Source organism: Canis lupus, chromosome 30 (assembly GCF_011100685.1).
Source record: "Canis lupus familiaris isolate Mischka breed German Shepherd chromosome 30, alternate assembly UU_Cfam_GSD_1.0, whole genome shotgun sequence".
In the NCBI taxonomy this organism is placed as follows: Eukaryota; Metazoa; Chordata; class Mammalia; order Carnivora; family Canidae; genus Canis; species Canis lupus.
Window position 1 is genome coordinate 15,968,321 of NC_049251.1, and position 25,301 is coordinate 15,993,621.

Below are 25,301 nucleotides of genomic sequence, written 5' to 3' on the forward strand. Positions count from 1 at the left end.
ACACATAGATCAGTGGAACAGAATAGAGACCCCAGAAGTGGACCCTGAACTTTATGGTCAACTAATATTCGATAAAGGAGGAAAGACTATCCACTGGAAGGAAGACAGTCTCTTCAATAAATGGTGCTGGGAAAATTGGACATCCACATGCAGAAGAATGAAACTAGACCACTCTCTTGCACCATACACAAAGATAAACTCAAAATGGATGAAAGATCTAAATGTGAGACAAGAGTCCATCAAAATCCTAGAGGAGAACACAGGCAACACCCTTTTTGAACTCGGCCACAGGAACTTCTTGCAAGATACATCCACGAAGGCAAAAGAAAGAAAAGCAAAAATGAACTATTGGGACTTCATCAAGATAAGAAGCTTTTGCACAGCAAAGGATACAGTCAACAGAACTAAAAGACAACCTACAGAATGGGAGAAGGTATTTGCAAATGACGTATCAGATAAAGGGCTAGTTTCCAAGATCTATAAAGAACTTATTAAACTCAACACCAAAGAAACAAACAATCCAATCATGAAATGGGCAAAAGACATGAACAGAAATCTCACAGAGGAAGACATAGACATGGCCAACATGCACATGAGAAATGCTCCGCATCACTTGCCATCAGGGAAATACAAATCAAAACCACAATGAGATACCACCTCACACCAGTGAGAATGGGGAAAATCAACAAGGCAGGAAACCACACATGTTGGAGAGGATGCGGAGAAAAGGGAACCCTCTTACACTGTTGGTGGGAATGTGAACTGGTGCAGCCACTCTGGAAAACTGTGTGGAGGTTCCTCAAAGAGTAAAAAATATACCTGCCCTACGACCCAGCAATTGCACTGCTGGGGATTTACCCCAAAGATTCAGATGCAATGAAACGCCGGGACACCTGCACCCCGATGTTTCTAGCAGCAATGTCCACAATAGCCAAACTGTGGAAGGAGCCTCGGTGTCCATCGAAAGATGAATGGATAAAGAAGATGTAGTTTATGTATACAAGGGAATATTACTCAGCTATTAGAAATGACAAATACCCACCATTTGCTTCAACGTGGATGGAACTGGAGGGTATTATGCTGAGTGAAGTAAGTCAATCGGAGAAGGACAAACATTGTATGTTCTCATTCATTTGGGGAATATAAATAATAGTGAAAGGGAATATAAGGCAAGGGAGAAGAAATGGGTAGGAAATATCAGAAAGGGAGACAGAACATGAAAGACTCCTAACTCTGGGAAACGAACTAGGGGTGGTGGAAGGGGGGAGGGCAGGGGTTTGGGGTGAATGGTTGACGGGCACTGAGGGGGGCACTTGACGGGATGAGCACTGGGTGTTATTCTGTATGTTGGTAAATTGAACACCAATAAAAAATAAATTTATTATTAAAAAAATAAGTATATTTTGACATATGCAATAAATAACAGAAAAAATACTGAAAAGATTTGAAAGAATTCTCCTTTTGAAAGAAGAACTGAAAATAGAATGGACGAACTGGGGACTGTGGGATTTTGATGAAAAACCTAGAATAGGGTAAACTGTTAGTGTTTACTAATATGTATGTTTCTCTACACTTCCCAGGCTTGCTTGCAGTTAAAGTGGGGGCCTTTGGAATGTGGGCAAAGTGATAATATGCCACTTTCAGGGGGGACCTCTAAAACCTTCTGTGTGATTCACCATGCTTTCTTTCTTGTCAATAAGCTGTGGACCCAAGTCTTAAGAGATAGTAGAACCACTAAAATGTAAAAACAGAAACAAAAACAAAAAACAAACCCCAAATCCAAAAAACAAACAACCTGCCTCCTTAAATCTCATGTTTCATCTGACTAGTAACATCCTCAATGGATTTCCTGTGAGGAATAAAAGTTTATTTTATTAAACCACTAAAATGTTGGGGTTTTCTGTGACAGTACTTAATTCATTATGGTGTTTTATTAAAAATGGCCACAAATTCCTTGAAGTCTGATTGCCCGGCTGCCATACTCTAAGAAAGTCAGGCCACATGGAGAGGCTACACATATGATCTCTGCTAGCATTCACAGACTTTCAAGCTGAGTTATCAGAGAAAAGCTGTCCCTCTGTGCCCTGCTGAACACACAATTCATGAACACAGCAAAAAGTTGTTTTAAGCCATATTTTGGAGTAATTTCTTACATGGTAATAACAGTAAGCCAATACTCATACACCTCAATTGATAAATAGCATCATTTGCTTTTGTCATCTGTGCACCAGAACTAAAGTAGTTAAAAAAGAAATGGGTGTAAATTACTTATTCCTAGCTTGGAGACTTTGCTATTGCTAGTTTATAATCTTACTCAGCTCATCTTCCTTCATAAAGCAGTGGCTTTCAAACTTTTTAAGGATAAATACACAATAAGAAATACATTTTATAAACATGACCTAGTATGCAAGGATGTGCACGTGTACACGCACACACACACAGATCTTCCTTGACTTATGATGGGGTTATGTTTCCATATACCCATCCTAAATTGAAAATGCATATAATACACCTAACCTACTGAATTAGCTTAGCCTAATCTGCCTTAAATGTGCTCAGAATACTCATGTTAGCCTACAGCTGGGCCAAACCATCTAACACAAAGCCCATTTCATAATCATGTAATAAATGTTAAATACCTCATGTAATTGAATACTGAAAGTGGTACACAGAACGGTTGTTGGGTACAAAATAGATATAAGTGTATTGGTTGTTTACTCTTGTGATGGCCTGGTTGACATGGCTCTCCATTATCACAGGAGAGTTTCATAGGGGCAGCTGGGTGGCTCAGTGGTTGAGCGTCTGCCTTTAGCTCGAGTCGTGATCATGATGGGGTCCTGGGATCGAATTCCGTATCGGGCTCCCTGCAGGGAACCTGCCTCTCTGTATCTCTCATGAATAAATAAATAAAATCTTAAAAAAAAACACACCCACAAAACCGAGAGTTCCATAGCATGTATCATTAGTTCAGGAAAATACCAAGTCAAAACTCAAAGTATGGTTTCAACAGAATGCATAGTGATTCCACATATTATAAAGTCGAAAAATCCTAAACCAAACCAACGTTTAAGTGATGGACTGTCTATAATTCAAAACCCCACGAGGTAAAACTTAACTTTACCAAGTGCCATGCACTGACATTTTCACACTATACTAATTCATTTTTTTAAATGCGTAGTTTTGGAGAATTTGGGGCACTGGCTGGATCAGAGGGTGGAGCCTGTGACTCTTCATCTCAAGGTTGTGTGTTCAAGTCCCATATTGGACCTAGAGCTTACTTTAAAAAATTAACAAAATCAAAAAAAAAATTGTGTAGTTTTGACTCAATGCAGTTCCTTGCTTACAAATGACACTCCTACCAATGGGTCCCACACAGTCCCTTTGAGAAGCAGTGCTCTGAACCGTAATCATCCTCCAAGACCTTACTCAAGTCCAACCACTAAGCTTTCATCGACCACTCCATTCTGAGCTCTTGCAAAATTCCTACAAATTATTAGTCGTGTTGATCTCTGTACGACCCGTTTTAACTTGTCCTAAATTCCTCTAGGGCAAGCTTCTGTCCTTTCTCCTTCACAGGAAAAATTCAAAGTACTCAATAAATAGAATGCTCAACATCTGGCCATTGTGTTTTAAGATTTCATTTATTCATGAGAGAGAAAGGCAGAGACACAGGCAGAGGGAGAAGCAGGGGGAGCCCTACGTGGGACTCGATCCCAGGACCCCGGGATCAGGACCCGAGCCAGAGGCAGATGCTCAACAGCTGAGCCACCCAGGTGCCCCACACTTTTAACGTCCACTCCTGAGGTTTGGATTTTCTCTGGGGCGGACCAAAGAAAAGTGGCTTTTATAATCCATCCCCATATGATGCTTAATTCCAAAACGGGAAAGGGCACAAGGTCGTTAGTTCCAAGTCTTCCGTGTGTTTCGTTCTCCCGGAAACCAACCAAACCATCGAGATACAGTTCTTGCAACAGCTCTGGCGACCACTAGGCCTCATCCTGACACAGCCATAAACAAAGTAGAGAACCACGTTTTCACGACTACACGTGTTTCTGTAGGAGCAGCATTTTTTCACAACTCACTGCAACTGAACCTCGGGAGTTTACGTCCAGAACCGCGTCTCCTCCAAGCGGCCTCGGAACCGGGAACCCAGCCCCGGGCTGTCAGGGTGTGAGGCCCCGCCTCGCTCCGGGAGCCCGAGCCGGGCCGAGCGCTAGAGCCGCACCGCCCGCCGCCGACCGGCCGAGGCGGGACTTCCGCCTCTAGCCCCGCCCCGCGTCTCTCCCCGCCCGTTACTTTTGTCGCGGGACCTGCGCGGCGCCCGTCTCTAGCAACGGCCCTAGCAACGGCCGTAGCAACGGCCCTAGCAACGGCCGGGCTCCGCCCTCCTGCGTCCCCCGGAAAGCGCTCCCCCGCGCCCGGAGCGCGACCTCCGCCGGGCGCGCGCCTCGAGCCCCGGCGGAGCGGAAGACGCGGGAGCTGAGCGAGGACCCGCGGGCGGCGCAGGTGTGAGTCCCACTGCGGTCCCCGGTGCGGGTCCCGGCGCCCCTCCGCGGACCAGTGGTCTGGCGGGCGCCGCGCTGCAGGGAGCGGACGCCGCGTGGCCGGGCCTCGTGGCGGGCGTGCCCGGTGTCGCCTGTGAGCGGGGCCCTCCCTGGTCCCTGGGCTCAGGCGCTTGCATTTTCTTAGGAACCTGCGGGCCCTTTGGGAAAAAGGCTTCCAGATTTTTCCTAAAAAAAAAAAAAAAAAAAAAAAAAAAATTTTTTTTTCCCCCTAACAATTATTTTCAGTGGTTTCCGCCCCCAAAGAAAGTCTGTTCTGGCAGGCAGTCCCCTAGGCACTGTTCTTATTATTTTTTGGTGTTTGGAGTGGTTTGGGGGATTGGGAATCACAGAAGCAGCTTAGTACACAGTGGGCCATGCTGTGTATTTAAAATATTAAGACAGTGGTTACTAAATAAAGCCAAGGAGTCTGTTTCTTATGTCTAAATTTTTCTTGGGAATGTAGGACAAGTGAAGAAGTATATTAATACTTTAAGATGCTAGTTCACGGAGTTGGATGATAAAACCTCGGCTTGACTTAAAACCACAGCATGGAAGGTTGTTTCTGTCTGAACCCCAGTGTGCAGTGATGGGTGGTGTGGGAGGGGCCGTTGGACCTGTACGAAAAGGGTCACCTTGGATTTTAAAATATGAATGTTGGGCCCGTGTATATTATGTGACCAGGTTCTTAAAAATACTTAAGGAAAAAAAAAATTTGCAGGGGGTTATATCCAGCACTGAATTGGTCTGCGATACATGGTAGGGGGGTTTTATATAGTATTCCTTTGGGAGGCAACTTGTAGCTCAGAGCTTTTAACATCGTTTTTTTGGGGAAGAAAAAAAAAATCTGTCATGCTGCCACTCGTGCCAAGTTGCAGGTGACCGTTAAATGCGGATGCCAGGTTTGTCAGGTTCCTCAGTAGGGAGATGCATACATATGCTTTCTTTTTCAGAATCATTTTGATTCAGTAAGTGAGTGTCAAATTCCTCCTGCTGCATAAGACACAGGGATAGATACGAAGATCAGTAGAGAATTCTGTTCTTGCAGAGTTGGCTGATAGGACGGATAGCTTGGCTAAAAGGCAACTCCAGACTAAAGCAGGTTTTTCTAGGCTAAATATGTGGCACCAGTAATAAGTGGGCAACGGTAAAGAGAGGGCAGAGATTGAGATTACACCCCACCTGTGTAAAATCCCTAAATAATCTCTTTTTATGTGACTGTGGCCCTTTCCCCAGCCCCTCTTTAGAGGGGTGCTTTTAGGACACCGTGGGGTAGGTCCCTCCCTCGGCTCTGCTTCTGGGAAAGCAGGACACTGGGCCTGTCTCTCCCCTGGGCGCCGGGCGGGCCCGGCCGGGGAGCAGACCTCACTGGGAACACCCCGCTATTTATTAAATCACAGTGATTGGTGTTCAAAACAAAACAAAACTAGATTGATCATCTAGATCCTGACTTTAAGACTAAAAATGGAGTATTATATGCAAGGCAGAGTTAATGGGATTTGATGAGTAATTAGTTTTGTTGGAAAAGAGGTTAGAGGAGGAGTAAAAAATGTTTTCAACCTAAGTTAGAGTGATGAATGTACCATCAGGTTAAAAGTATTTGTTCTTTAGGAGTAAGTTGTTTTTATGTTTTCTAGGTAACTCCCACAACTCCACTTGTATTCCCTGCACAGATTTGATGTTAATAAGTATTTTTTGAAGGTTGTGAACCATCACGTTTACAACAAACTATTGGTACACATTTGAGGCAGGCTGTTAGGTCAGGACAGATGACTTCATTATATGGTTCAGAGACATTTGGAGGGAGCAGCCCATGACTCTTTCTGGCCTCTTTTAGGTGGCCGTCACAGCCCTAAGTGAGAGTGTATGGGTGAGACAGGGAAAGGAGCCAAAAACATTTCACTTTCACTGCCTTATACATGTTTATGTTGTTTGGGGTTTTTTTGTTTGTTTGTTTGTTTGTTTTGAGAGGAAGAACATTTATATAAAGCTTCATTAATATCCATTCGGCTTTATGGATGGAAAGCCAAGTGAAATATATAGGAATAATTCTGAGGCAGAAGGCTCTTTGAGGGCGCTAGAAAAACATATCAGTAGTTTTCCATTGGATGTCAGGAAACACATTGACTTTTCATGGCATCCCCAGGAACTGTGTACTTCAATCCCATTATTGCCTGGGCCTTTTTGTGGCATACGCAGACCCCCTAAAAAGCTCCTGGAACACCTAGGAAAATGGAGTCAGGTTGAATTAGTCTGGGGCACCTGGGTGGCTCAGTCAGTTAAGCATCCACCTTCTACGCTGGTCATGATCTCAGGGTCCTGGGATTGAACCCTGAGGATTGGAGCCTGTGTCAGGCTCCCTGCTCAGTGGGGAGTCTGCTTCTCCCTCTCCCTCTGCTCCTCCCCTTCTGCTCTTCCCCCTGCTTATGCATGTGTGCTCTCTCTCTTTCTCCCTTTCTCTCAAATAAAATCTTTAAAAAAAAAAAAGTCATTCTAAGGACAAGAGCAGCTTTAATGTCTGGGAAGAGATCCTATCAGTCTCTGGAAATCGGAGCTACAAATCACCTGTTGGGCAACCAAAGGTCAGCAATTGTCACAAGCCAATAGGGGTCTCATTACTGCACTTAGGAAGGTAGTTAAATTCCCCTTAAATCTTGGTTTGGGTTTACTCTGGTGTTGCCTGAGGTCCTTACAGAGAAACATTTTTATTGTAATAGTCGTGAGTTACTCCATCATGGGACTCATCCTAAAAAAGAAACTGGACTGAACTAATTCAACGTGACTCCATTTTCCTGGGTGTTCCAGAATGACTTTTTGATCGTAGTCAGGATTTTTCCACCTGGATCTGTAGACTCTCACAGATCTGCAAGCCACTTGAAATTGTGTTCAAAATATTGTGTTTGTGTATGCATTTTCTGCAGATAAGGTCCAAGACACAAGATCTTAAAAGGATCTGGGACTCAGAAAAAGGTGGCAGCTCGGTAAATTTACTTTGAGTAAATTTGACCAGCATATTTTATTTTTCCTTGTGGCAAGGAAAAAAAAGTGGCAAGCATCTTTTTCTTTGCATCTTTTTGTTTGGGTCTCAAACTTACTGGGATTTACAATCTATGAAAAACTCTTGATGAGTAATTAAATTAGTATCACTAACTTCCTGTTGGTTAATTATGTTGCATATTATGTTCTACTGGAGTTTTGTTCACTTTCTATTTGGGATACCACAAAAAAGTTTCCTGTTGCAGTCACAGCATCTCCCCTGTCTGTTTGTACTCAGAATGCCTGGGGCTTCATAGTTAAACACCACAATGTCATAAAGCTTTATAATGAGAGACTCGTTTTACAGCTTTGGAATGCATATCAAATCAAAAGGGCCCTGGTCTCTTTTCTCCTTTAAAAGATACTGTGCTTACAGAGTATTTTAATAACAGTTGGGACAGCCATAATTCTTCTTGAAAGGAAATATTTAAATGGGAAAGTTATTTTACTATTTTATCACTTAGAACTCAAGAATCTGAATGATTCATATTTTTAAAAAGTGGTATGAAGTCTTAGAGCAAGAGGACATTAATGTTACTCTCCAAATTTTTTAAATTTATAAAATTACACTTTATTTCTCTGGGTATGTATTTCATCATTTGGGATATTTTACAAATTGTAATTGGCAGTAGATGCCTGTCCTATTTTAATGGATGTTTAGTTATATTTTTCTGTGTGTGATTTAAGTTGGGGAAGAATATATCCTTTAGAACATAACCAACTAAATTTTACTAATTTCACTGCAACCTTGTATTTTCATTAGGATTCAGGTTGAGATTTGATGTCATATAACATCAGTTTAAAGTCAGATCCTACAGAGTTGAATACATTCCTGGCTGATACATTAAAACACTTATTCCTATATAAAACAAAATAAGAGTCCCTGAAAAATATATTGTTGGTACCTAAATTTTATATTTGAAATACTTTGTCTAAGAGAGCACCTTTTTATTTTTATGGAGGGAATGGCCCAGAAGGGTAACTTACTGTTTTGAGTTTATTACTTTTTAATTTTGTACTTTCAGTCGTGCTAATTTAGTGGTTTATTAACACTTGTTAATAAATACTAAAAATAGCACGCAGTTGTGAGTTAAATTGAGTACTTTTCTTTGTGGAGGCAAGGAATAAAATATTTCCTGTCTTTATTTCACCCCTCCACTTTTTTTTTTTCTTTTGCAGTGCACCCGTGATTTATGTTTTAGAAATAGATGTTAAACTTTGGTTTGAATGAAAAATGTCTCTCAATCCACCTATATTCCTCAAAGAAAAGGAAGAAAATAATTCAAAATTTGTAGAAATACAACACTCACAAACTACTTCCATAGCTGCAGAAGATCCTCTTCAAAACTTACGCTTAGCATCTCAAGAAGTCCTTCAAAAAGCTCAGCAAAGTGGAAGATCAAAATGTCTCAAATGTGGTGGTTCAAGAATGTTCTATTGCTATACATGTTATGTCCCAGTTGAAAATGTACCTATTGAACAGATGCCACTTGTGAAGGTTGGTAAGAAATTTAATTATTTGAAAGTAGGGAAAGAAGTTTTAAAAAGACATCTCATATATACTTTCTCTGATACAATTGATAAGGGTGATAAATAGTATTATTATGGAAATGAATAATATTAATAGAAAAATTAATCTTACAGACTGGTAGACCTATTTGTTTTTGTCTCTGGAAAAAGAGATACACACTGCTAAAATACTTGGGTCTGAGATAAATGGTATTGTTTTGAATGAAATCAATTACTTTTTCATTAATGATTATAATTCATCTGAAACACAGGGGAAAAATATGATAAACATGAATACTACAAGAGACAAGTATATAGATTGCCTGAAGGAAGTTCAGAAGCTCCCTCAGGATCTTGGACTTCTTTTTAAGAAAACATATCCTGAAGGAGCTAGGATTGATTTTTGCTTAGACTTTTGTAGAACAGACTTAGCCCCATCCTAGATGGAGATGGAGCTCATGTTGGTGACCAAAACTAAACTAAAATTAAAAAGACTAAGATGTGGGGTGCCTAGGTGGCTCGGTTGGGTATCTGGCTCTCGATTTCAGAACAAGTCTCAATCGCGGGGTTCTGAGTTCAAGCCCCACATTGGACTCCACACTGGATGTGGACCCTACTTTAAAAAAAAAAAAAAAAAGTAAAGACTAAGATCTACTCATTTGACTATGTTATAATTGTAGCGTTTGAAGCCAGATTTTAAAGTGTTGATTTGAATTGATTGCTTTATACTTTTGGTTGCTTACCAAGACTATTCTTGTGTAGATCAAAGGTCTATAGACCATGATGTCTATGTAATCAAAAAATTTATTACATATATGTCAACTTGTCTCACATTGACATGAACTTTAGGAGTAAATCAAATAATGTATAAAATTTGCTGCTTACTAGGACTTTAGAGAGATTAAACTCTACACATGGACTCATTAGAACTTTCTAGTGAGAAAATAAGTTAAAACTGTAAAAATATTTAATGTGATGATTTTAAGATTCATTTAAATTTGACATAAAGCATTTTAATACTTAAAATTTTCTACTTGAAATTCAATTTAGCTTATATGTCATCTTGGCAAGTCCAGCGTCTCTTTGGGGATCTAAAATCACTCTTAACAAGCTATTGGAAAGTTTATTGTCCAAGAAGAAGTAAGCATGGAATCTAATCAGCTTCATAGTTACTTTAGAAAAACTGAGGGCTTGAGGAAAATAATCTTCTTTAAGTTTCCTGTTATCTTGTAAGAATGTTACATTTCAAAAGAATAGTTTTTGAAGTATATACAGAATTTTCTATCTTCTGTTTACATTATAGCCACATAAAGAATATCCCTTTAAAAGTTTTATCTTAAGATGTATTGTGTTCAAAAGGATTGAAGATCAGAACAAGAAAAGTCAGTAGCATACTGACTTTTCATAATAATTTATCTTCATAGAAATTTAATAATAGAGGATTATTTTCCAAAGCAGTGGTTTAATGTCCACTCTTTAGAAGTGACTTAAAACACTATGCCATGTGTTTGATCAACTCTAAATGGCCTATTGGAGCATTCAGAGTTTTTTTTTTTTGCATTCAGAGTTTTTTAAAGTGTTTATATTTTAATGGCCAAATGTAAACCTCAGTATGTTAATATATATTAATAATAAAAACTAAAATTTTTTCTAATTTTTACAAATCATTCAGCATATGCTTTTAGATAGCCTGCTTGGGAAGGGAAGACGACTACATAATGAGTAAGTGGCTCCCAAGCTTTAAATTTTAATCTATGGAATAAATTCATAAATACTGATTTCTTTTTTCATGCAGAATATAGTTTTTTTTTTTTAAATGTCATGAGAAATGCATGACTAGAAGTAAAAAGATGCTCTTGGTATTTTTTAGAAGAGGAGCAAAAAAACCCCACAAGATCAAAGAAAGCATCATCTTTATTAGAGTCCTAGAATGTAAGACTCTCTTTAGGAAAGTTGATGATCATATAGGAAAAGACTTAGGACTTCCTGCTAATGATATTTTGATAAATTTGGGCAGAATGGTTTGGTAAAACACTTATAGAAAATACAGGTGTTAGCAGATTGATGTTCTTTATGTGTTTGAAAACAGAACATCTCTATTTGAACTGTGTCTGGTCAGCACTACTGGTGTTACCCTGTACTCTGTCATTAATTAAGAATTATCTTCCTTTAAAATGTATGAACTAGAGCACAAACATATGTTTCCATGATTTGATCTGTGTCTTTGCTTTTGTTTTGTAGTGTCAGAAATTTTAGGCTTGCTCAGGGAGAACTAAAGGAACTAGACTGGGTCCCAGGAATACTTCTTGAACACAGATTTTTCATAATTGTCTTACACCTGTAGAATTTAGTTCATAACAGGCAAGGTACATGACTTTTTTTTTTAAGATTTTATTTATTGGAGAGAGAGTGAGAGAGAAAGAGAGGAGAGAGAGAGGTAGGGAGTGAGCATGAACAGGGAGATGGGCAGAAGGAGAGGAAGAAGCAGACTCCCTCCTGAGCAAGGAGCCTGACACGACATAGGGCTTGATCCCAGAACCTGAGCCTAAGGCAGAAGCTTAACCCACTGAGCCACCCAGGTACTCTGGTACATGACTTTTAAATACATGAATAATAGTCCTGTGTTCTTGATATAAATGATACCCTTCAGACATAGCAAGCTGATGAGAAATGTTGATGGTTACCTTTGGAGTTTTCAACTCTACTCATCAGCCATGTAAGAAAGTCAGTTTTATTACTAATAGAATACTTTGTCATGATGTGCTTTCTTTTTCTTCTTTCCTCTTTCCTATCTTGCCTGGGCTAAGATAATGCTGACCTGGGACTGAGAGACCCCGGGGAAAGGGAATGTAGTGTCAACTGAGACTGAGCATCATGAGGAAATTCTGATGTAGAGTTCAGCCAGAAGTAGACTGATGTAAAATCATTTGTGAACTGCCTACTTAAATGGTAAATTTTCTATAACTAGAAGTTGGTTTGATGATTTAAAGCAATTGGCCCTAATTGGTCACTAGGCCTAAGTGGGGAGGGAAGGAGACACAGGGTTTGAAACCCTAAATTGAAAACTATTTGGGATACATATTTATGGCCCTTCCGGGATATACACCATCCTTTTTCCACACAATCATCCGGACAGATAAAGTCTATGCAGTTGAGGTCATTCAGTAGCATGCAGCAACTGCTTCTTTGAAAAACAGCTCTGTAATTGATGATACACACAATAATATGGATAAATCTCAGTTATTTCAAGTAAAAGTAGTCAGATGAAGAGTACATACTGTATGATATTATTTATATAAAATCCTAGAAAATGCAAAGTAACCTATAGTTACAGCAGATCAGTCATTGCCTAAGCATGGGGAAAGGGGAAGGGGGAGGCACAAGAAGGCCTTTGGGGATGACAGATATGTTAATGATTTTGATTATAGTGATGAATTCAAGGATGTTAAAATGTATTATATTGTACTCTTTAATTATGTGAAACTTATTATACCAATTTTATTTGTTAAAGCTGTTTTAAAAAGCAAGAAAAATAATTTTGTACCTCAGGGTAAAATTAGCTTGCCCCAGGGTAAATACCTGGAATCCTGGCTGTTCTAGGTGGGGTGGGAGCTGGAGGAGTGCTTATAATAACAAATAAGTAACTTATAATCGACAGTGAAGAATTAGTCTTAGAGAGTTTCTTACATATATATTATGGGGGGTAATATGACTGGGCTTTCATTTTCATAATCATGGCTGACTACAGCACTTGTACAGGCATTATACAGAAAACTACAAGTCAGTGAAATAATAGTAAAATCTAACTCAAAAAATGTTAGAGAATATCATTTTTGCAAAGAGGTAGGATGTAATACATAACAAATAATTAAACTTTAAGGAAAATAGACCATGATTTTGAAGAGAGTTGATTTTTGTATAAAGTGTGTACCTCCTAGACCTATTCTGTTACTTTTCCAATTGATAATTATTTCATTTGTGCTGTTAAAGACCACTGATGAGGGTCATGATGTTCATAACAAAGGGTCCTTTGAAGGGTGGTACCTTTGGTCTCAAAGGATGTATAGGGAACAAAGTTTTGACTTGAATTAGATGTGAGGCCTTTACCCAAACTTATATTTCCTTTACTGTCATTAACAAACCTAAAGTTTATAGGAATTATAAAAAATGTTCTTGGCACAGATACTGAAATGCAAGGAATTGGACTCAATACCTAAGTAGCTTAAATAAAAATGACCTTGAAGTTTTGCTTTAAGAACAGATTCTGTGTTAAATGAGTTGGAAATAATTGTTCTATTTTATATGATCAACAATATCAAGGAAGAAATTTGGGTTTGCTTTATGACTCTTAGCATTCCTAATATTCTGGTTTGAAAAGTATGCCTTTCAAATTATATTATAGGAACTCAGTTGAGCTTGTTTAAGCTTTGAAGAGAATTTTTATTAACATAAAAATTAGAATTTTTATATTTATTGTGTTCGTCTTTTTTTTTTAATTTTAGCTCCCACTGAAGATTGATATCATTAAACATCCAAATGAAACAGATGGCAAAAGTACTGCTATACATGCAAAACTATTAGCACCTGATTTTGTAAATATTTACACGTATCCCTGTATTCCAGAATACGAAGAAAAGGACCATGAAGTAGGCAGCTTATTTTTTATAACTCTTCATATTGAATCTAAAAAAGAGTTTTAAATTCTATTGCCTTTCTGAACTTACTTGAACATAATTTAATATTTTTATTAACGACCTGGGGTTATCTTTATGTAGCACTAAGCAATACAATTTATTTATTTCATTGGTATCTTCAAAGATCAAATGATCTGAGATTGTTAACACTTTTTTGAACCTTGTCTTTCTACTTTTTATAGTTTTTCTGCGTTATTTCTTCAGGTTTTTACTCTGCTAATATTACGGTGCCTGCTTTTACTTTCTAGCCTCTCCGTTTTCCTGCCAGTACTATGTATAGAGGATTTAATTTCATGCAAACTAAGAAACCATATTACAGTTGTTGGAAATTGGAGACATTGTTGGAATTTCTCCAAAAGAATAAAAGAAATTCTGAATTGGAAGAATTTTCAAGAATTCTCTCTGAATTAAGAGCTTTATAAAATGGCCTTTGTAACATCTTTTGGCTGCTTAGAGGCCTTACTTTGATCATTTTTAGATTCTTAATTGGTTTTCACAGAGTTGAAATTGTCACATTGGTGAGATATTACTTCTCTTGTTGAAAAGTAATAGATCTCAAAAAAACTAGGCCTTGGGTACTTCTAAAAGAAGTATGTAAACCCTTTTAGTTTTGAGACCATTTATTGGTATGGTTAATCTGGAAACAATTAAAAATCAATGTGTTCATTTGTTCTAGGCAGACTTAGTTTTTCCTTTCCCATCTCTCTCTATATATATTTTGGTTGAGTTTATATAGAAAGTGTTTGTAAATGAGTTCTGGGTTTTGGATCTTGGAATATATTTGTGTTTCCCTCTCTGGTCAGCAAAGTATCATTTGAATAGAAGACAGTGCTAGGTTCTATAAAGCGATGTGATACGCTTCAATCCAAGAAAATTACAAAGCCCTGAACTTTGCTAATTGGGTATGGAGGAAACCTAGGCATGCATTATAAATGTTTGAGAAACTTTTACAACTCTGAAGTTTTTAAATTCAAGATTTTTCTTTTATTTTATACTGTTATACTGCTTATTTTATACTTTTATTTTATTATTATTTTATAATAATAAAATTTTATTTTTATACTGCTTATTTTTTCATATTAAAAATGGAATATGCTTTTATTTTTATTTTTATACTGCTTATTTTTTCATATTAAAAATGGAATATGCTCATTAAAAAAATTTGGGAAACAGAAAAATATGGGCGATAAAATGCCCATGATTTGACCAACATTTGTTCATTTATCAAATATTAATTGGTGCCTGCTTTGTGGCAAGACCTGTTCAGACATTGGAGGCTCTGACAGTGTGTAAGGTTTCAGTTAAAACATGCTGAAGAAAGATAGAATTATTCCTTGAAAGTCAGATTTTTCTATTTTAATTTTTAATTAAAATTTCCTATTTTTAATTTTCCCTGTAATAAATATATTTTAACAGATATTCTGGGTATTTTTCCCTGTAATAAATATACTTTAACAGATATTCTGGGTATTGTGAGTTGTATAAATTCCCAAAAGTGAAATAATCAAAAGGTATGAACATTTTAAGACTCTTGATTTAAAGTGCCAAATTGCTTTCATGAAGAGTTATATTATTGAAACCTGGTATCAGTAATGGATATAAAGGCCCAGAACACCATATCCTCACCAGCATTGACTATATTATTTGTCTTCTCTCTGATTGTCATAGAGGTGAAAATCGTGTTTAATTACTGTTTTTCATTGGTTCTTTTACCCAGTATGATGTACTTTGTCTCTTATGCTGTGAAATATAACAGGATTTAGTTTTTTGATTCCTTATACAATTAACTTGGCTTCTATCAATAGGCAAATAACTTATTTTGAAGCAATACTTTTAGCTAGTATGTTATGATTTATAAATTATTATGTAATAGCCAAAAACTTTACCATACTTATTAAAGATACATAAACTTTAGAATGGCTCAAGTGGTTGTTATAGAACCTAATGTTTGTTTCTCAGATATTCAACATGTTTGTTTTTCTTAAAGTTTTAAGAATATCAGAATATATTCATTTTGAAGATCATAACAGCATAACCACTAACTTAAGTTTCTTTGCTTTAGGTTGCGCTTGTTTTTCCTGGACCTAACTCTGTCTCAATAAAAGATATTTCTTTTCATCTGCAAAAAAGGATTCAAAATGTTAGAGACAAAAATGATGACCCTGACAGGCCATCTATTAAACGCAAGAAAATGGAAGAACAGGATTTGAATGACAAGTGCCAAGACGCAACACTGAAAAAAATTATATTTATAGATAGCACCTGGAACCAAACAAACAAAATATTCACTGATGAAAGACTTCAAGGTAGGAATACAGAATGTTATGGATAGCTTCTTCCCCTAACTTTCATTTCAAATACTTCAAACCTGCAGATTTATTGGAAGAATTGCATGGAATACCCATACCTTTTGCCACATTTGTTTCATTTCTCTATTATATGTGTGTGTGTGCTTAGATATTATACACATTTTTTGTTCAACCACTTGAAAGTAAGTCACAGGCTTTGCAAATACTTCACCCTTAAATACCTTACTGCACATCTTTTAAGAATAATTGCATAATTGCAATACTATTATCACTCTAGGAAAATTAACAGAAGTTCTATAATATCTAATATAATCCATATTTACATTTCCCTAACTGATCCAGAAATATCTTCTGTAGCCTTTTTTCTTCTGCTACAGCATATAGACTCATATTCCATATAGTTTTTTATGCCTCTTCAGTCTCTTTTTATGTAGAGCAGTCCCCTGTTTTTGTTTTCTATGACTTAGACTTGTGTGAAGGGGACAGTTGTCTGAATGCTTTGTCATGATTAGATTCAGTTTAGTGTTTTTGTAAGGATACTTAGAGATAAAGATAAATCTAGGGTTGTGCATGACAATTCCAGTTTATACCTTTTGTTTTGATATAATTATTAATAGCATTCCCTTTCACTTTCAGAAATGAAGCTATTAAGCTGATAAATTATATGATTACCATATTCATAGATAAAGTTATATATTTATTGCATCAAATCAGGAGCTATATAATTTAAGTTTCATTATTAGTAATAACTTTAATTATTTTATCAAAGTGAGGATTGCCAGATCTATTATAAAAATTCATTTCTTCTTTTTGAATCTAGTAGTAATCTTTGAGGTGATACTTTGAGACTATGAACTATTTCCCAGCTGCTTTTCACTGAGTGGTTTTAGTATTCATTGATGATTTGCCTAAATCAGCGGATACATTGAGGATTGCAAAATGATGACATTTTAAAGTATTCTTTCTTTTACATTTGTTAGCTGGCATTCTTATATGAAGAGCCTTTCTTCCACCTATTCCTTTTTTTTTTCTCTTCCCTTTTATGAGATCAGTATGGGATTATCATATGTAATACATTGTGATTGTATTCCTTTTGATACCCAAATTGTCTCAGATCATTTTGCCAGTAGGAGCCCTTCAAGTCTTATGTGGCATGGCCTCATCAGTCTTTCTGGTACAGCAGGATGTCCCAAATTCACTTGTACTTTTTTCGTGCCCGACCTAGAACCAGTGATTGTGCAAAGGAGCTATGGTTCTTTTTAGTGCAGAGTGATATTAGAAACCAAGATCTGGTAAATTTGGGGCACTTGGGTGGCTCAGTGGTTGAGCGTCTGCCTTTGGCTCAGAGAGTCATCCCCAGGTCCTGGGATCGAGTCCAACATCAGGCTCCCTGTGGGGAGCCTGACTCCCTCTCTGCATAGGTCTCCACCTCTCTCTCTGTGTCTTTCATGAACAAATAAATAAAATCTAAAAAAAATAAAAATAAAAAAAATAAAAATCTGGTAAATTTATTACAACTTGGATGTCATTGTTTCAGTGGATAGAGCCAAGGAAAATAAATATATATCATGAGTTCACATGGATAGTTCCAATTCCAAGACTTAACATTATAGGGATTTCCTTCCTTTTGTTATACCTTTGTACTCCCTTTCTCTTAGAGTGAAAAGTTCAGTTCCTAATAAAATAGTTTAAAAGTGTTGCTTTGCTTGTCCAAGTAGCACAACTAGTAATAGAAGCACAACTAGTGCTCAGAAACTCATGGTACCTCTCTTGTTTACTTGCATCTTACTCAGTTCTTCAGGCTTTATCAGTAGCTTCTCTAGAAACTAGATTTATTTCCAGCCCTTGATGACTTTGTTTGTATACCATGTATGATTAGATGGCAAGAGAGAGCTACTTAGTTGGTTTTAGGCAGTTGCCAAATAGATTCAACCTAGGAGAGGTTTTCTTAGACTGCTGTGAAAAATGCATGTCACTTAGAAAAGAAAGTTAATGACAATTTTTGGAGTTTAACTTGTGGTGAGTAATCCCAAACTAAAGTATAGTGACAATACTAGATTTAGTTTAATTGACAGAGTTCATACCTCTGAGGTCAACATACATGTTAGTTAGATTGTTTTGTCATTCTAGTTGTGTGTTTGTATGTGAGAAAGATAGGCAGAAAAATAGAGGCAGAGATTTGTGTGTGTGTGTGTGTGTGTGTGTGTATGTGAGAGAGACAGACAGACAGACAGACAGTGGGGGAGAGGGAATGTGAGAGGGAGAGGAAATACCTGAAAGAACCTTTTGCTGTTTAATAGAAAGATGAAACCCTAAGGCCCTGCTCTTTGGAGTGCTACCTGTGAATATTATTACCTTGGATGGTTACGGCATCAACTCAGGCATCAACTCAGGCATCAACTCATTCTTCAGTTTGAAGATTTTTCTGAGCCACTTTCTTTATAATTACCTTATATGGTAATTGAAAGGATCAAATGAAAGAACTGAGTGAGAATAGTTCAAAAAACTATATAAGGAATTATTGAGGCACAATTCAAAATCTGTTTTCAGGAGTGTTCATACTTAAGCTTAAGGCTTAAAATCAGATTTGGAAAAATTTCTGTTATTCCTTCCAGATCACATAGTAAGTATCATATATTGTTGTGCCCAAGATCACGAATCCGAGAAACCACCAACAACCGATGCAAACACATGAGGGTTCATTTACAAGCTCGAGCCTGGGTCCAAGTATACCCGACACAGCGGAGCAGGGACTTGGACCCCAAGAGGCTTAGCAACTTTATAGGGGCCAGTGGCCAATGGGATACGCAGAAAGTTGCACAGTCATGCTGATCCACTCGCAGGTGGCTGATTGAATTACATTTTACCTTAAAGTATCCATTTGAACTGGCCTATCACTGAGCCGGATTTCCAGTTAGGGTGTGCCCTGAGTTTGACTAGGGTGGGGCAGTGCCCTAAGTAATAAGCAGGTCAGCACAAGGCGGGTGCAGCACAAAATAGAGTCAGTCCTGCTCTGCTTGTCCAGGGGTAGGGGATTTTGTTAAATTTCCTAGGTCCCACAATATTTCAATTCTGTGCTACATGAAAAATTTTAAAAGGGATTTCTTAATTACTTCAAAATCATGGAATAAACAGATTCAGTTTTCTCTGCATACCCTACTTCAGCCTCTCCCGTTTCTGGCTCCTTATTGCACCATACGGAATATTTGGGGCTCTGCACATATTTATAGTCTCTGTATATGTGAAATACCAGTTTCCAGATAAACCAAGTTACTTTTTCAAGAAACAATCCATGTTTGCTATTAATCATTGCCTTTAGGTTTTAAAATGTTTTATTACTTGATGGGATTAAGCTAAACAAACCAGCTCTAAACCTCAGATAAAAACCTCAAATGTAATATATGGGAAATTATGTTTCTGTTATCTTAGGAATGCTGAGGTTAAGATGCCCTTAACAATATAAAAATATACCGTTTTGCCACATTTTACAGAGAAATATCTCTGAATATTTTACTGCTGTCAATATAAAACACTTGAAGGTTGACTGTGTAGTTTAATCATAAAATGTGAACCTACAAGTGAAGAATGTCATAACATTCTTGAAAATTCACTATAAGAAGCCTTGGGAGGACTTGGTGGGGAAGGATGGTATTTTTTTGTTGGGAAGGTAGTCCAAATGATAAACACTGGCATTATATTGTAATTTGTTTTAAAAATTAGCCAGCTCTCTGCCTTCATTTTGGCTGTATTGATACAATGTTTAAAGTGACTGCTTTTTTTCAGATTAAAAGCATTCCCTGAGCTGTATTCAGTGTGTCATTGATTGCTGTATCATATATTGCCTCATTTAGTCCTCACAACAACAGTATGAGAATGACTCAAGATTTTTATTCTCACTTTTCAGTTGAAGAAACTCGGGTAGTAATTTTGAAGAGAAATCTATTTATAGTTATCTGCATTTAAGTTCTAAAAAAATTTTCTGAATTCATCATAAAGTTATCAATTACCAGAAATGCTAGTAAAAGAATTTTTTAATGTATGTGTTGAACTTTTAAAAATACATATTTTCTGTATAATCCCATGCCTGTCTATTTCAGTGTGTTTTAAAAGGTTCTATATACTTGTGAGTAAATCTTCACGACAGGATGGATTAGTTGTAATATTCACTAAATTATGATTTTTATTTTTAACATTTTAGAGCATACAGTATTAGAAACCAGCACTATTTAATAGTAACTCTTTGTTCTTTTAGAAATTACATGTAATATCAAATCCTATGTGAAGATTTAAATTATACTAATTACTTAGAACATTTTCAAGTGTCTGCCTTACTTCTTGGGTATAATCAACATTAATACAAATAGTACAATAGGGTTTGGTTTGGTTTGTTACAACTTTTGTGTATCTTTGAATCAGAATTGTTCAAATTGAAATATTTTCAAAACAGCTAGATAGAATACTTTAAAGCTTTTGTGATTTGTCCGTTTATTCAGTAATATTGGTTAAACACCTGTTCCTAGACAGGTGGTGTCCTAGATTGGCGGATATGAAGGAGAATAAAGCAGTATCTCTACCTTCCAGTCGATCACAATGGCTATTAGTTAGGGTTGTCTCACCACTTGAAACAGAAACTCAGATAGAATCTGAAAACAAGTAGTGGGTTTACTTTTTATGGGTTAAAGTCCAGAAATGGGTAGTCCAAAGCTGTTTCAAAGATTTCACAATCCCTATAAAGACTTAGGCTCATTCCGTTTTCTTCCTCCATCACTTTCATCCTTACACTTGTAATAGTTGCTGGGTCTTGAGACATCCATATATATTTCAGGCAAAATAAAGGACAAAGGGCAATATGTATATGACCACTGAGTCTGTCTGTTTCATTAAAAGTAAATATAAGAATAATAATAATAGCTTTCTTGGAATTTCCACCTAGGAGATTTCATTTTTCCTTTCTTTGGCCAGAATGCTTTACCTGAGCACTCTGGCTGTAAATAAAGCTGGGAAATTTTTAGCTGGTATAATGGTATAGCACATAGTGATACAATGAATAGTTAAGAACCCAAGCACCAGAATTGTATCAATAACTTTTATCTGTGTGCTCCCCTATGCCACTCCACTTCTTCCCCAAACAGAGTTAACTGTTCTCCTGAACTATGTTTTTATCATTACTTTGTATATTATTTTTATACATCTATTTTCATATTCTTTATATTATTTAATTTTATTTTGACCTGCATGTTGTATTCCTGGGGGCCTGAAATCTAAAGTCACCATTTTGTTTCTAAGCTTTGTCTATGTTATTATATGATTAGCTATAGTTTGTTCATTTTTACTGCTGTATATTATCTGACTGTGTGAATATACTATAGTTTATCAGGCTCCTACTGATGAAACACTTGAGTTTTTTCTAGTTTTTGCTCTTACAAATAATGAACCTACAAACATTCTTATGCATGTATAAGGTTCCTTAAGGAAATATACTTAGAAGTGGAATTTTGGGTTGAGAATGGTCACTTCTACAGATAATACCAATTGTCTTCCAAAGTGTGGGTATATAAACTTATACACCCATCACTGATGTATGAGAGTTCCCATTGATCCATGTTGCCTCCTATTTTGGTATTGTCAAATGTTTGATTTTTGCCAATATAGTGGATATAAAGTGGGATCTCATTGTGATCATAATTTGCCTTTCTTTAATAATTGGATTGAGCATCATTTTGTTCACTTATTTGGCCACACACATCCTATTCTGTGAAATACCTATGTGCATTTTTCTAGTGTTTTTTTTATTGATTTGTAGGAATTCTTTATATCTACTAGAATGTAGATAGTAATCTTCTTGCAGTTCATGACTCATCTTTTAAATTTCTTTATTGTATTTTTTGAGGAACATGTAGAATTTATCAGACTTTCATGTTGAGCACTTACTGTGTCATTTATTTAAAACAACTTTTTAAATTGTTATTTCTTTTAAGATTTTATTTATTTATTCATGTGAGACACAGAGAGGCAAACAGGCAGAGGGAGAAGCAGGCTGCCTGCTGAGAGCCTGATGCAGGACTCCATCCCAGGACCTCGGGATCATGCGCTGAGCCAACGGCAGATGCTCAACCACTGAGCCACCCAGGCGTCCCTTGTGTCTTGTTTAAATCCTCTCTACCCTAAGATACTATATTTTTTCAAATTTGTTTATAGATTTTAAAAGTATTTTCTGTGTAAATAATGTCAATTATGTTTCTTCTTTTTCATTTATTTTGCATCTAATTAATTTATTGTTTTTATTACTAAGTTAGCTAAGACCTCCAGTGCATTGAGCAGAAGCCCTGTAGTGCTCATCCTTGTGTTTCAATCTGATAATCTCTCTCTTTTATATGGTAGGTTTCATCTATTCACATTTGCGATGAGTATTGATATTTTTGGACATGTTTCTACCATCTAAAATTTTATTACTGTTTGTCCTGTTTTTAACTTTTTTTTCCTTTTCTTTGAAAACTCGAGTTTTTCTTTTTTCTTTTTCTTTTTTTATAAAGATTTTATTTATTCATGAGAGACACAGAGAGAGAGGCAGAGATCTAGGCAGAAGGAGAAGCAGGTTCCCTGCAGGGAGCCTGATGTGGGATTTGATCCCAGGACCCGGGATCAGAACCTGAGCCAGAGGCAGATGCTCAACCCAGGTGCCCTGAGTTTTTTTTTTTTTTTTTTTTTTCTTATTCCATTTTTTACTATTCCTATTTTGGTTCTTTTAGAAAATTGGACTATGTACATGTGACTTAGAATAATTCAAAGTTTAAACAATATTTTAACCTCTGCTTTTGAATATGCTCTAAGGATTTACTACACTTAAGTTTGATTCAGCTCCCTCTTAGTTGGCCAGCTTATTGTTATTTTTGTTCTATCCTTTATCGTCAGCCCACAAATTAAATATTTTTATTTTTTTGTTTCATTCAGGCAACATTTATTTGGATTTGCATAGATGTTTATTGTTTTCTTTGTTCACCATTCTTTTAACCCAGACTGTCTTTGCTGATATGCATTCCTTAGAAATTCTTTTCATCTGGTTTCCTATTGGCCTGTGTTCAATTTTTATTTCTCTACTAATGTTCTCATTCATGTTCTTAATAGATAGTTCTTCCGGGTACACAACTTTGGGTTGTTAGTTTTTTCTTTTGATACTTTGGAGATTTTTATTCCATAGTCTTCAATACTCTGTTATTGCTAATGAAAAATCTCCGGTCATTCTGATTACCATTCTTTTATATATGATCTGCCCCTTCTTTTTTTAAAAGATTTAAAAAAAAATTTATTTATTCATGAGAGACACTGAGATAGAGAGAGAGAGAGAGGCAGAGATAACAGGCAGAGTGAGAAGCAGGCTCCATGCAGGGAGCCTAACATGGAACTCGATCCCAGGTCTCTAGGATCAGGCCCTGGGCCGAAAGTGGCGCTAAACCACTGAGCCACCAAGGCTGTCCTGACCTGCCCCCCGCCTTTTTTTAAATTTTAATTTTTTTTAATTGGAGTTCAATTTGCCAACATTTAGCATAACACCCAGTGCTCATCCCGCCACATGCCCCCCTCAGTGCCCGTCGCCCAGTCACCCCAACCTCCCGCCCACCTCCCCTTCCACTACCCCTTGTTCATTTCCCAGAGTTAGGAGTCTCATGTTTTGTCACCCTCACTGATATTTTCACTCATTTTCTCCTTTTCCTTTATTCCCTTTCACTAATTTTTATATTCCCCAAATGAATGAGACCATATAATGTTTGTCCTTTTCCGATTGACTTATTTCACTCAGCATAATACCCTCCAGTTCCATCCATGTCAAAGCAAATGGTGGGTATTTGTCATTTCTGATGGCTGAGTAATATTCCATTGTATACATAGACCACATCTCCTTTATCCATTCATCTTTCGATGGACACCGAGGCTCCTTCCACAGTTTGGCTATTGTGGACATTGCTGCTATAAACATCGGGGTGCAGGTGTCCTGGCATTTCACTGCATCTGTATCTTTGGAGTAAATCCCCAGCAGTGCAATTGCTGGGTCATAGTGACCTGCCCCTTCTTAATGGCTACTTTAAAAATCTCTTTATTCTTGTTCTTTTGCAGTTTTACTATGTTGTGACGGATCTAGACACTAATTTCTTTGTATTTATTCTGCTTGAGATATATTATTTCATGTATCTGTGACTTTGCACTTTTAAAAATAGTCTCTGGAAGAGTCATAGGCATTATCTTTTTAAATGCTATCTCTTCACCGTTCTCTTTGTTCTCTTTCCCTGGGAGTCTTATTAGACATTGGATCCTCCTTATCTCTTAACATTTGAATTTTTTCCTTAGCAGAGCTAAAGAAACAACTCTAGGTACTTTGTTCATGAAGATAGAGCCAAAAAGTGATAATCCAGAAATAAACTTTTAACCATATTAAGGGCCATTAATCTGCCTATCTCTTTCAGTGAGTTTTACAATGATATTTTAAATGTCAGTTCATCAAGGAAATGAAACTCTTCTGAATATTGGTGAATTTAGTCCTGTCGCTAGTTAAAATTAAAAAAAAAAAAAAGACACTGGTAGATAGAAGATAGAAATAATAATACCTTATAGAAAGAGGTGAACATCTTAATTGTTAACTACTTTTAACTCATGATTGTAAGTCCTAAGATTTATAGATAAGTTAACTGTCATGTATAAGATTTTGTTCTGTTTTATATTACTTCTGTATATACCTTAATGCATTTAAGAAGATATTGTACTTGGAATTGGGATTGAAGGAACTTACCTTTACTCTTAAAGTCCTTTTTTAAAAAATTCTTAAAATAATTAAGAGAAATTATCAATATTGTGCCAGGCTCTGATTTATACTTTTTTTAAATTTGTCTTTGGCAGGATTGTTACAAGTTGAGTTGAAAACAAGAAAAACTTGCTTTTGGCGCCATCAAAAAGGAAAGCCAGATACCTTCCTTTCCACAATTGAAGCCATTTACTATTTTCTGGTAGACTACCATACTGATATATTAAAAGAGAAATACCAAGGACAATATGACAATCTCTTATTTTTCTACTCTTTTATGTACCAGTTGATAAAGAATGCCAAATGCTCTGGAGATAAGGAAACAAGAAAACTTACCCATTAGTTTTTAAGAAGCTACTTATGTCATTTTATTTTGCTAAAAATCAATAAACCTATAATTGTGCTTTGTTTATTCTTA

General features: G+C 36.6%; 2 protein-coding genes across 4 annotated transcripts in view; one reads left to right on the forward strand and one right to left on the reverse strand.

Annotated features, from left to right (window-relative positions):
• FAM227B (family with sequence similarity 227 member B) overlaps nucleotides 1–4,258 on the reverse strand; it is a 191,103-nt gene extending 186,845 nt beyond the window's left edge. For 2 of the 3 annotated variants that reach the window (XM_038580377.1, XM_038580380.1), the window contains exon 1: nucleotides 4,083–4,257. The gene's annotated coding sequence lies outside the window, so the exon portion shown is untranslated. Of the gene's footprint in view, nucleotides 1–4,082 lie in introns of all 3 variants that reach the window. The other variant, XM_038580379.1, reaches the window with a different exon arrangement.
• Nucleotides 4,259–4,397: 139 nt separating this feature from the next.
• Nucleotides 4,398–25,301, forward strand: DTWD1 (DTW domain containing 1). Its single transcript, XM_038580387.1, has 5 exons — nucleotides 4,398–4,508; nucleotides 8,757–9,075; nucleotides 13,589–13,732; nucleotides 15,843–16,086; nucleotides 24,979–25,301. The coding sequence occupies exons 2-5, from the start codon at nucleotides 8,812–8,814 to the stop codon at nucleotides 25,224–25,226; spliced, it is 900 nt and encodes a 299-aa protein (XP_038436315.1). The 5' UTR covers nucleotides 4,398–4,508; nucleotides 8,757–8,811; the 3' UTR covers nucleotides 25,227–25,301.

Bases quoted from the DNA above. Each gene is read 5' to 3' on its own strand.
- DTWD1 (XM_038580387.1), top strand. From the start codon at position 8,812: ATGTCTCTCAATCCACCTATATTCCTCAAAGAAAAGGAAGAAAATAAT. The intron at 9,076-13,588 runs GTTGGTAAGAAA...TTTTAATTTTAG, and splicing joins AACAGATGCCACTTGTGAAG to CTCCCACTGAAGATTGATAT. The intron at 16,087-24,978 runs GTAGGAATACAG...TGTCTTTGGCAG, and splicing joins CACTGATGAAAGACTTCAAG to GATTGTTACAAGTTGAGTTG.